Source organism: Ambystoma mexicanum, chromosome 1q (assembly GCF_040938575.1).
Source record: "Ambystoma mexicanum isolate Mex_15411 chromosome 1q, UKY_AmexF1_1, whole genome shotgun sequence".
Taxonomy (NCBI): domain Eukaryota; kingdom Metazoa; phylum Chordata; class Amphibia; order Caudata; family Ambystomatidae; genus Ambystoma; species Ambystoma mexicanum.
The window spans coordinates 235,667,004-235,679,587 of record NC_090922.1 but is presented as its reverse complement, the minus strand read 5'-3'; the positions used below and the strand labels follow the sequence as shown (position 1 = coordinate 235,679,587).

General features: G+C 45.8%; 1 protein-coding gene across 4 annotated transcripts in view; it reads left to right on the top strand.

The window, feature by feature from the left end:
* CNOT3 (CCR4-NOT transcription complex subunit 3) overlaps positions 1–12,584 on the top strand; it is a 1,293,124-nt gene that overhangs the window by 712,803 nt on the left and 567,737 nt on the right. For all 4 annotated transcript variants that reach the window (XM_069637964.1, XM_069637947.1, XM_069637956.1 and 1 more), the window contains exon 12: positions 6,720–7,065. In XM_069637964.1, coding sequence (XP_069494065.1) covers positions 6,720–7,065 — 346 coding nt within the window. The remainder of the gene's footprint in view (positions 1–6,719; positions 7,066–12,584) is intronic.

Genomic DNA, 12,584 nt, shown 5'->3' with positions numbered 1-12,584 from the left:
TCGATAATTAGTTGGGATGGCTGGTTCCAGGGTTTGTTTTTTAAGGAGGGGGAAGGACCCACAAGTGTTTCAGGTTGCTAGGTATGGTGCCAGTTGAGAATGAGGCATTTATGAGTTTAGTGATGAAGGGTGAGAGTTCGCGGGCTGCATCTTTTTTAAGTTGGGCTGGGCACAGGTCACCCTGCCAATTGGATGGTTTAAGGGTGAGGATGATTTTTTCAACTTCTTTAATAGAAACTTTGCGGAAGTGGAAGCTGGGGGTGTCTGTTCTATGTGGCGTTAGGGTAAGTTGCGGTGTATGTGGAAAGTTTGTGGCTGTCTTGGGGGAGATATCTTTGATATTGGTTTAAGGAACAGTGATAGAGCTTTTTTTGTTAATCTTTGCTTGGAGCATTGTAATTTTATTGACCAGGGAATCTTGTATACTAGTGCACCAGTTCATGTCTTTGAGGCATGAATCAGGTGTTTGGATAGGGGATTCCACTTCTTTCAGGATAGCGAATACTTCTTTGGTGTTGGATTTAGCTTGAGAGATTCAGGAGTTATAGGACGATTGTTTAGTTAAGATGATCTCTTTTTTGTAAAGGGTGGCTAGTGTGTTCAAGTTGTTTTTGTTGACGTCTGAGGGGTCTGATCTCCAGATTTTTTCACTCAGTCGTTTATTTTGTATGATGTCTTTCAGGAGGGGCGTGAACCACGTATTTAGATGTTGGCGGGGTTTGCTTTTTCTGATTTTCAGCGGTGCAATGGCGTTTAGAGAGGCCAGCATTGCTTCGTTGTAGATATCTATCATAGTGGCTGGGTCAGTCTGATCTGGGATGGAGTTTAAGGTGGGTAAGATGAGGGGGATGAGATTTTCAGGAGTTTTCTTTTATTTCTTGTGGGTGCAGTGGGAGCTATTATACTTTTATTTAGTGGTGGAGTGGCTCCTAGGGGGAACAATGTTAAATGATGGTCGGACCAGTGTTGAGGCAGTATGGACGTGATAGTTGGGCAATTATGTTCCGCAATCCAATCAAGGGTCCTAACTTTAATGTGCTTAGGTTCCGTAATCTTTTGGGAGAAACCTAATTCTTCAAGGGCGTTATTAATCTGTAGGGCATTGATGTCTCGTGCGTCATTAAATCTGAAGTTAAAGTCTCCTAGGATGAGGCATTGAGTGGAGTTTTTTAGGTTATTGGACAGTAGGTTCATGAGGTCTTCCTCGAAGGAGCCTAGGGGTCCTGGTGGTCGGTAGATCGGGTGGATGATGATAGTTTGGTTGTTAGCTATAGTGAGTTTGGCTGTTAGTTTTGCAGGAGTGAGTTAGTTGGTGCAGATAGTCTTAACGTTAGCTTATCTTTGACAATTATAGCAAGGCCGCCATCCAGTCTTATAAAAGAATAGTTATCTGGGATGGCTAGCATGATAGCTGGGCCTGCTGTGGGATGGAGCCAGGATTCAGTAATAGCTAGGAAATCTAGGTTTTCGTTTTGGATTATGTCCGCAATGTCAGTGGCATGGGCTACCATAGAGCTGGAGTTTATTAAGGCACCTTTTGTGCCAGGAGGAGTGGGTGGGGCAAGAGGCGGTTGAGCAATTTGTTGGTTATTGGGGGGGGGGGGTTGGGGTAGAGCCTCTGAAGAGACGGAAATTAAGTTGTAGAGGGTGTTGGCCATGATTATCTTTATGTGGTGGAGTATTGGAAGTGGGCCGGGTGTGGAATGTAGAAGGCTGAGAATTGGTTAAGGGATCGTAAATTCTGGGGAGTCTAGCGTGGAGTTTAAGGTTCCGCTGTTGGAGACTACAAGGTGTGGTAATTATGGTAGTGAGTGCTTGGGGTGGCGTTAATGGTGCTTTAACATGAAGTAGAAGGTTCTGTAGTTGGGACATGTTTTTGCATGTGAATGGTGATCAAATTCAAGATGGTTCTCAGTAGAACCGTGTAGAGAAGTGGCAGGTACATAATATACTTGTTTAAGTAGCCAGGATACTATGAATTGAGGCTAGACTGAGCTAGTCATGTCATGACAGTCTAGGCCAGGTAGAAGGTGGATATGGCTGGTTATGGCAAATGTATATATTGTAGTCTGGTAGTTGCTTGGCTACTTACTATGGGCAATAGTACATTAGCGGTGGTTAATTACTAGTGTACATTTACAGAGGCTCTACAGGCCATCTAGATGCGAATTTGCACATACACGCAGAAATAGTGCACAGTGGCTAATAGGGAGGTACACAGCTAAATTACAAACAGGGCTGCTGGAGGGGAACACAGACCATCTACATGCGTATTTGCACATACAGTCAAAACATTTGCATATACAAGCCAAACAAGTGGCTAAAATGCAGTGAACAGCGCCTAGGTTCCGACTAGAGGCAGATGACTAAAATGCAGTAGGGTAACACTAGGATTCATAGGGCGGTGAGGCGAGCATAAGTCCTTGTATTAATTCTGGGTAACGGGGTGAAAGGGATGCAAGGCACTCATGAGTAAGCATGGCAAGTATTTTGGGAGAAACGAGAGAACAGGAGTACATGTCGATTAGCTTAGTTATTCTGTTTGCAGTCACAATAGTCATCACAGTAGTAATGACATGATGACTGACACAGATGGCATCTGTAATCTGTTGCAAATCAAAGTCTAGCAGTGGGAGACACTCTAATGGCCTTAATGTTAGTCCGTGATGAGATGGACTAAACTAGAAGGGAGCATGCAGCAGATGCGTAGCATTACGGATAGTGCTTACCCAGTGTTCAGGAAGGTTTCACCAGGGGGACCGGCCTTGGCATTTGGGCATTCCCTGGGCAGGCTCAGGGCAGGTGTATGAGCCTTTGTGCTAGTGCCTTCGTGCACTGTGACGGCGTGCGCCTAGATGGTGTGCTATTGGTGCCTAAATGAGCGCACACAGCGAATCTGTGCTCCGGATGCTGAGGGATGGTGTACTCGGGCAGGGACAGACATCCTAGAGAAGCAGGCGGCCACCTTTGGATGTGGTCTGCCTAGTGGGTCGATTGGAAACATTGGTTGAGGGAGTGGCAATGGGGGAAATGCAACGCTTCACAGTGCTGCGGAGGTTACGGAGGTTCGGTTCCCGGATGATCCTCATTGCTCCGGCTTGGGCCCAGAGGACGTGGTACCCGGACCTTCTCGACTTGTCCATCTGCCCTCCACGTAGTCTTCCCTAACGTAACGATCTGCTCTCGCGGGAGTGCAGTGTCAGGTTCTCCATCCAGAGGTCAGATCCCTCAACCTTCACGCTTGGCTTCTGAAAGGTTGAGGTATAAGGATTGGGACCTCCCTGAAGACGTGATGGAGGTGTTGCTTTCGGCCAGACGGCCGGCAACAAAGTCCCTGTACAGTTGCCGTTGGAGAAAGTTCTGCGACTGGTGCAGGGTTAAGAATGTGGATGCTTTTTCATGCGACATTCCTATGGTTCTGTCTTTTTTGCTTTTGTTAGCCCACAAAGGCCTGCAAGTGGGTTCCGGTTAAGGTTACCTGGCGGCGCTGTCCATATTGAAGCGCTCGTCTGAGTAGTGTTCGTATTTCAAAATTCCTTTAATTTCTCAGTTTCTCAAAGGACTCACTAGGGTTTCCGCCGTCACCTTTCCAGGTGCCTGGTTGGGATTTGAACCTTGTTCTAAAATTCCTTATGGGTGCTCCGTTTGAGCCTTTACATTCTTGTCCTTTGAGACTGTTAAACCTTAAAACTGTATTTTTAGTTGAGTCACTTCCGCTCGCAGAGTGAGTTGCAGGCACTTTCAGTTAAGCCACCCTTCACTGTGTTTCATACGGACAGGGCTGTCCTTGGAGTTCGCCCTTCCTTTCTTCCGAAGGTGGTGTCGGAATTTCATGTAAGCCAGAAGGTTATTCTTCCGGCATTTTATCCTCCTCCACATCCTGGTAAGGAAGAGGAGAGGCTCCATAGGTTGGATCCTAGGAGAGCTTTAAGTTTCTACATTTCACGCATGTCCCGGGTCAGAGTGGACGATCAGCTCTTTATTGGTTACGCTGGAAGGCGTTTGGGACAAGCTGTTACTAAGCAGACTTTGTCTAGATGGATTATCTTGGCAATTTCTGAATGTTACTGCTTGCCCGGTAAGGACCCTCCGGTAGGCTTACGGGCCCATTCTACTAGGGGTATGGCTTCCTCTACTGCCCTACAGAGGGGTGTTCCTATTCGTAACATCTGTGAAGCAGCCACATGGGCTTCGGTCCATACTTTTGTACGACCCTACTCCCTAGATTCTATCCATGGGCAGGATCTGGCCTTTGGCAAGGCGGTCCTTTACTCTGCAATTTGATTGGGCATTCTAAATTTCTATATTCTAAATTCTTTTTCCCTCCTCCATACGTTGGTACTGCTTTGGGAGTCTGTCATGGATATGGAATACGTCGGATGACTTAATCCCCTCGAAGAACAAGTTACTCTCTTACCTGGTTCTTTCGATGGGATGATACGACGACGTATTCCATATTGCTCCCTCCCTACCTGCCCCGCTACAGAATTTCTTATGCGATTGCAGCTTACGTTTCCGCAAGGCTTTCTGTGGTCATACTGGCAGTAGTTTGGTGCCACACGTTCTGGGGGAAAAGCTATAACTGAGGCTACGGGCGGCGTGCGTCCTACTTATAACATGCAGTGAAGTTGGCTCGACGGAGGCCCTAGAGGACAGTGTAGCGACGTCATCGAGGCAGGACGCAGGTGCTGAAAGTTTTCCGAAGCAGCACAGCTGTGGTGATTACTGTCATGGATATGGAATAAGTCGTTGGACCATCCCATCGAAAGAACGTTACCAGGTAAGAGTAACTTGTTCTTCTTAAGGAACTATAGTCCTAAAAACGTTAGTCTGAGAGATTGGCACACACCACCTTTTGTGGAGTGCCAAAGGGATACCTAGTATCCCTCTGCTTATGTGACCTTTTAGTCGCATAGAGAATCTCCTAGTTATAGCTGGTGGCAGTGGACGTGTTCTACCTACTATTGTGTAATTTTCATCCCACAGGCTATGTCCATAGCCACAGTAGTGCACAATAGGGGCACCCAACTACCAACTTGGGGCCTCCCTAATGTCTTTGCTATTACTAGCACGGTTGTTCTGTGCTAGCCCTGCTACCATTCTGGGGAGTGGTGAGAATATATATATCCAGCTCCCACTGGGGGTCTGGTTGGATTGCCAAATGTCCCTTTCAGTAAATTGATGAGCGAGATTGCAGAGGAGTGTGCTGGAACTATATAAAAGGTGAGGCTCCCAGAGTGAATGGTAAGTCGACCACTGGAAGCTGAAGTAACCGAAGGTGACGACCAGACGCGTCTGTAGTCCATTTGCAAAACTGAAGCGATCACTGCTGTCCTGACCCTGTTTTCTTTGCGACAGAGGATCTCCGGAGAGGAAGAGTCCTTCGATTTGGCTGGTGGGAACAACCAATCCCAAAACTAACTTTGATTTGAGCCATCTCCCTAGGTCCTGTGAGTTTCCAGAGCTGCGGATCCTGAAGACCTGGAGATCTGCTGCCCATTTCGAGTGATTTGTCGTAGAAAGGCCGAATCCATCCAAATCTTTGCGGTGCCCTCAAGGACAGTGCAGAGATCTGATCCATCTCGCCTATACTCCCTCAGAGTGTGGGACTACAGGAATCTAAGAAGATTGAATGGACGATTGTGTCCTTTGTTGGTGCTGCAGAAAAGGCACAATAAACAGTGTCGCCATAGAAGTTGCTGAAAGTCGTGCCAGAGATCTTCCCTCGAGACTGCTGCTGAGAAATGCCGTCCATCGTCCTGCCTTCAGTCATCAGACCAAGAAATCCGGAGGTTGGATCCGCAGCTGCAACATTGTAGAGCAACCACCTCAAAAATGTATTTCTAACATAAGACACTTTGGGGAAAATGTTTTGCTTACTGGGTTGCAGAAAGTAGCTCCAGAGTATGGGAGTGCACGTAGCGGTGTCCAGGGCAACTACCTCTTACCTTCGACTCGAGCCACTGCTTGTGTCCCTTTAGAGTCCTTTAACAGGGACTCCGTTGGTTAAGCCGCCTCGTATCTTAATTCCTAGAGACTAGAAAGTATCCGCAGGATATTTTGATTTCTACTGCTTTGCAAGACTTTAAGCCGCTACGATCAGCATTTTAGCTAGGGTTGCGTTTTTTACTTTTAAAGACTTGCTCTGCCACAAAGCTGCTCATAGAACCTAAAGCTCAGCTAGGATAACGCTAACCAACTGTTTTCCTTCGCAGAAATCACTATCTTATATGTGTATGTAGATGAATACAATTGCTGTATTACTTTGTGGGTGCACATTATTACCGATCGAATTGTAAAACTCTTGTAACAATTGTATGTGTTAAGCAACTACTAAGAAGTGACCCTTTGAAAGTAGTGAAAAGTATACCTGTGTTTTTGTTACGTATTTAACAGTAACTCATGTGTATGTATAATCTATATTTTAATATACATTTATGTGTAAGTGTTTCTTTGCTGTATATTACTGACTGGTTTCAGTAAACCACTGATATAGATTAGTAAAGTCTTATCTCCAAGTGAGACTTTAGGAAAACTCGCCTAACACATATGCTTAGTGCTAGCCTTGTATTGTAATGCAATGATTAAAATGGAATTTAAAATAAATACCTTAGTTTGTATACCAAGAATACTTTCCTTATGTCGATTTTTTATTCTGTGGTATCCATGATGTATCAAAGCCTAGAGTGCATCATTAATCAATTTTTCTTTCCTTGCAGTCTCCCGCAAAGAATGGTTCCAAAAGCTTACACAATAGCCATCACCCTCAGTCTCCAGCAGTGACCCCCATCTACCAGATAGGAAGCAGTTCAAGCACCTCGTCATCACTTGGGAATGGACCTGGCTCAAACAGTAATGGTGCAGTGTCCAGCAGCAGCAGTGGGAGCAGCAGTAGCAGTAGCAGTAGCAGCAGCAGCAGCAAAAATAACCCTGTGTCTGGGCACACGCCAGGCACGCCCACCCCATATGCACAGGCTGTTGCCCCCCTTCCTTCTAACACAAACACTTCTCAGCCACGACCGCCCAGTGCTCAACAGAATGCCAGCAAACAGAACGGGGCAACAAGTGAGTCTTGGAAATATGGTGGCGGGCAGTGCTAGAGAGACAGATGTGTCTTCAGTTGTCTGAATCTGCTCTTTGCTCATGCCTTTTGCTGCAACTCTGTTCTGTATAAGGTTAACATTATTTTATGCTAGGCTCTAGAGGGTCCTGGATTGGAAAAATAAGATGGATAATGTTTGAAGAAGAGAAGCAGCATTTACAATGTTGTAGGGAGGTCTAAAGCTGAGCCTCTTTATACCTGTCACCAAAGAGTCCTGCATTCTCCGCATATGTAAGACATGGTTGCCATCTGTTGTAGTTGGATTTTGTGCATTACATAACCCATCCTCTGTACTGGTTAAATATATAATTAAAATATTAAGGGTGTGATGCATGTTTGAGGGTTAATGTAATGCAGGTGCATAGACCGTTTTTCAGACACATCTATTTCCCAGAGTATTAAATGAAGACTTGGCTCACAAAATACAATGGCCACAGTAAATTACGGTTTGGACAGCCATCCATTTTATAGTACCCCAGAGCTGCAAGTAAATGCACTAAACATTGGAGCAACTGCCTCCAACATGGTATGATCTGAGTGTACCTCTCTTCAGGACCATTGACTGCTCTTGCCTTAGTTTTATTTTGTCTCCTGATAGTTTCATTAGGACTAGTCTTTGTTACTTGAGAAACACTGCGTCACTGGAACGTGCATTTTCAATAGGACCTTCCTAACTTTAAACAGAACTATAGGATTTTTTCTAATTCAACACAATCTGACATTGACTTATTGGTGAGAAAGTTGAATTGCCATCAGAATTATGTTCTCACTTGGTAGGTTGTTTTCGTGTAGTTGTCTTTGGGCATGTTATTTTGTTTACGTTTCAGATAGATGCTCAGTATGGAATGGACACATTTCAAGTTTGTGGAGGTTTGCTTGTGGAAGGTGGCATGCAATGATGATTATTGTGTGCATATCCATTATTTGCCAGCAGACAATGAATTACCCGACAGAAAAGATCACCTGAAGTTCATCCCAAAATTTACAGTGGTCATCTTTGCTTGTGAACGTTGCGTATTTGAAAGGGGGTTTGGACAATTACGATTTCCTGTGGGAATACAGATAAAGTACCAGTTCTATGTGAAATTACCCCCTTTTTTAAAGGTCTCAAGAGAAAAAGACCTTAATTTGACCAATGTTCTTTTGATCGGAAAAACGTCATTGCAAAGGTCTTTAACTTTTGAGTCCTTTAACATGCAGTTTCTCCCCCCCCCCCCCCCAGAATCCCCAGGATTCTCTCCACCCTCTCCCGCAGGATTTCACCCCCTTAACCAAAACACATATATCACACACACACACACACGCACACGCACACGCACACGCGCACGCGCACGCGCACGCGCGCGCGCGCTCTCTCTGCTCCCTGGCCCCACAGAGCCTGTCAGCCCCTGCGCACACTCTGGTGTGGCAGGGGCATGACAGTTCTCTTTAGAAAGACCGCTCTGTGCAGTCACGGAACGATCTTTCTAATTCAACCTTTTAGTGAAAAGATATTTATAAATAGATTTTTTTTGCTTGGAAGGAAAGTACCTTCCCTCCAATCCACTGTCTTTGTACATGAATGTAGCATCCTGAATTAATTTACCACTTGGCATGGGAAACCGTCCAGTTTGGTAGTGTGCAAACGAGGTAGCTGTTGTGGGCCTGGGTGCTGATCAACGATTCTGAAACCAGAAATACTTGGTGAAATGAAACCTTCAGTCTGCTGTCCATTGCTGAGAACAATTAAGAGAACGAGATGCTGAAAGCGAGACTGCAATAGAAGCGAGAAAGTGGAGGCAGTCGACGAAGCAAGCATGTACCAATGACAAACCCAGTGAATCCACCCACGTCAAGGGAAGATACCGGGGTGGATCAGGAGAGGCAACAGGGACTACATGGACTGAACTAAAATATTGATTTGTGGGACTTTGAGAAAGCCCAAAAATGTGTCTTGGTAGACGCCAAGAGTGTTGTCCAGTATAATTCATGAGAAACGGTGTTAGGGAAGATTGTGTGCAGTATCCTTTGGAAGACAACAGCAACCTTGGCTTCCTGGCAATAGGAACCCAACATTTGGTGTAAGTCTGTACTATACAGGTTGATGGTGTGGCTGGGCAGCCAGGCTTATCTGAAGAGGGGTCAATGTGAACAGTAGGGTTGTAACATCGAGTTTCACAGTGACAGTTATTCAAATAAACACACTCCAGGTTTCTTGATTAAACAATTATTAACAGTTTTATATAAGCCTTCTTCAGAAGGGAGCAAACCATGTAACAATTATACTTCAAAACACACTGTTTCTCTAAATCAGATGATACCCATTTGGGATGGCACACACACTTCCTACACCCTTAGGTGACTTAAATAGCTAGGACACTGGACATTGATCAATGGTACATTTAGAGCAATGCTGAGTTTTGGTGCACAGGTTAGACTGGGGAATAAAACAAAGGTTGACAATTCATAAACTGTTGTACTTTTTGAACCCTCCAATGCAAAGTAAATGTAACGCTTTCCTGGTGGAAAGCTCACCTCTGACTCTGTGCCTTTAGAAGAGTCTCTCATGGAGCCAGGACAGCCAATGTTGGTTGATCAAAGTCTAGGGGAGCTGAAGGTCTTCTTTGCAAGTAAGTAAAAGTCTTAGCCTCAATCGTGGGGACAAGAGGGAGAATTTTTGGGGACTCCTGCATGGCAATTGCTGCCGGGTCAGCGGCAGCAATAGGCAAACCTCAATTCTGCAGCACTTTGCAGTTTCAGCTCCTCTCGTCTGACAGCAAATAGCAACACTGCAGTTCTCGGATACCACTTCAGACTTTCCTTGCATCTGGGTCCAGCACTCTGTTGAGGTGGCTCAGGGTTGGTCAGTCCTGCTTCAGGGAAGTCCGGAGAATCTTCCTGGTCCTCTTGTACAACTTAAAAGCGATCCAGTAGATGTGGTGGTCTTCTCCATGGCAATTCGGTTCCAGCAGCAGTGGAGGTACAGCCAGCTTCTAGAGGATGTCCAAACAAGTTCACTTTGGGGTTGATTTGGTCCCACCAACCCAAAGGGAGAAGTCGTCCTTGCATGGCTTCTCTAGTCGAAACGAATTTGGAGCTTCAGCACAGCAGCAGGGATTCACTGGGCAAACCAACGGTCCAGGAATTGCGGCAGGCGTCCTCTTCAACTTCTTCAGTTCCTTCGTCCAGTGGTCGACTCTGCCTTCCAAGCCAAAAGCCTCATGTTCTATTCAGTTCCCTCTCATTCATTCCAGTCTAGCTGTCAGTCACCCAGAAGGGTGGTTGTCCTTGTCGGACAGTCAGCCAGCTAATCAAGGTTCTTCTTCCAAGTTCTTCGAATTCCTTCGTCCAGTGGTCGACTCTACCTTCCAAGCTAAAAAGCCTCGCCTTTTAAACAGGTTTCTCCCATTCATTCCAGCCTAGCTGTCAATCACACATCTGGGTGGCTGTCATCCAAGGACAGCCAGCCGACCAATCACCTTTGGGTGCATTCCTGTAACCAAGGGGATTAAGCGCAGGGTGTTTTGGGCACCTCCCTCACTTCCTGCTCCTGCCAGACATACTGGAGCCAGAGGTGGGCTTCACTCTTGAATCCAGCCAAATACGAAACAAAGGGACCAAACCTGGTTTGGCGCGCAGAGTAAATCTCAAGAAGTACCTTTCCAGCAAGAAATGGTGAAGAAAGACTGGGGCCGTTTTGACAAAATGGGCACCCATGGGTGCATGACTGCAGCTGCGAACGCAGCCCGCGGTAAAAACACACAATGGTAGTAAAAAGTAAACCACTGCTTAATTGTAGAAAGGGTAACACAACAATGTTACATGAGAAACTAGACCAAGGGGATATATGAGAATGTATGATAAGGGGCTACTAGGTAACATAAGATGGTGTGTGCTGGACTTACAAAGGGAAACATGCAAGTAAAGTCAATTTCTTTTCACTGCTCTTGGAAACCGTAGTTTCACTAAGAGAAGGTATTGAAACCTTTGGGAACTCTAAGAGGCTTCCCTGTGCCGCTGCACTGAAGGTGCTGTGTGTCACAATTCAAAGAGGATGCCTATGGCGTTTCAGACTTCAAAGTCAAAAGGAACACAGAAAACACATAGAATTAAAAGTACAAAGTCCCAAAGTACAGCAAAAAGAGCCAGGGATCTATAAGGTGGGAGGAATCTAGCACTGAACTGAACATTCAGTATTACCCAAATGGTTTACAATTGTTGAATGAACAATTAACTGATTTTAAAGGGTCACAATTGACCTTTTCACAATTGAATATATATAGAATATATATTTATATATATATATATATTCACTCACACGATCGAAATTCCCAGAGGGGTTCTAATTACTCACAGGGGCAGGGTACATCGTGGGGTTGAAACCAACAGATTACCCAAAGTTACACCAGAGGTAACACGAGGGGTTTGTGGTAGAGGGAGAGGCAGCCCAGGTAGAGGCGGTACGCCTCCCAGCAAACAGTGACGCTCCGCTCAGGGATCACATCGGACAGAAGGGTGCTGTCCACAGTGTGTGCGAGATACTGCATCGAACTGTTGGAGGGTCCCCGCAACCACCCTCCAAGACAAAAAATACACTCCCTGGACCACCAAAAGATCCTCCTTGAGGAAATCGTCAATCACACTGCAAAGGACACTATAGAACTTGTCCCGGGCAACCAGGTATACAAGGGTATGTATTCAACTTACTTCCTTGTGCCAAAAAAAATCTGACAATGTGCCCAGTCTTAGACTTACGCCCTGCAAACAAGTATGTCAAGCCCCAAAAATTACGCATGACTACACTCCAAGAGGTAATCCCCCTCCTAAAAAGAGATTACATGGCAACATTGGACATGAAAGATGCCTATTTTCATATTTCCATGTTTCCAGCGCACAGAAGATTCTTGTGCTTCAAGATGGACAGTCACCACTACCAGTTCAAGGTGCTTCCCTTCGGTATAGCCTCGGCTCCAAGGGTATTCTCCAAGGTACTGGCGGTGGTGGCAGCACACCTACGCAGGGAGCAATCCCAGTGTACCCTTACCTGGACGACTGGCTCATCACGGAGGAGACCCCAGGAATTTGCAGATCCAACATCCAAAGAACGGTCGACCTCCTCTTCGAATTGGGTTTCTCAACCAACGAAAAAAAATCAAGCCTGGTGCCAAGCACCTCCAAACAGTTCCTAGGAGCTATCCTAAACACTCAAGAGGGGTTGGCCTTTCCATCAGAGGAAAGAATTTGGAATATACTACTGCAAATTCCTCAATATCGGTCCGGTCGCTAGATAAGGGTGCGCAAAGAGATGTTTGCTAGGCGTGATGGCATCATGTATTTACCTGGTTCCCCACGCGCACCTGCGATCCATGCAGGAATGGTTGGTGAAACAGGGGTCTCCGGCAAGTGGACAGTTGGATGATCTAGTGGTCGTTTCGCCAACACTGGTACAAAGTCTTCACTGGTGGACAAGAGAGAACCTGACAAAGGGGAAACCCTTTAATGA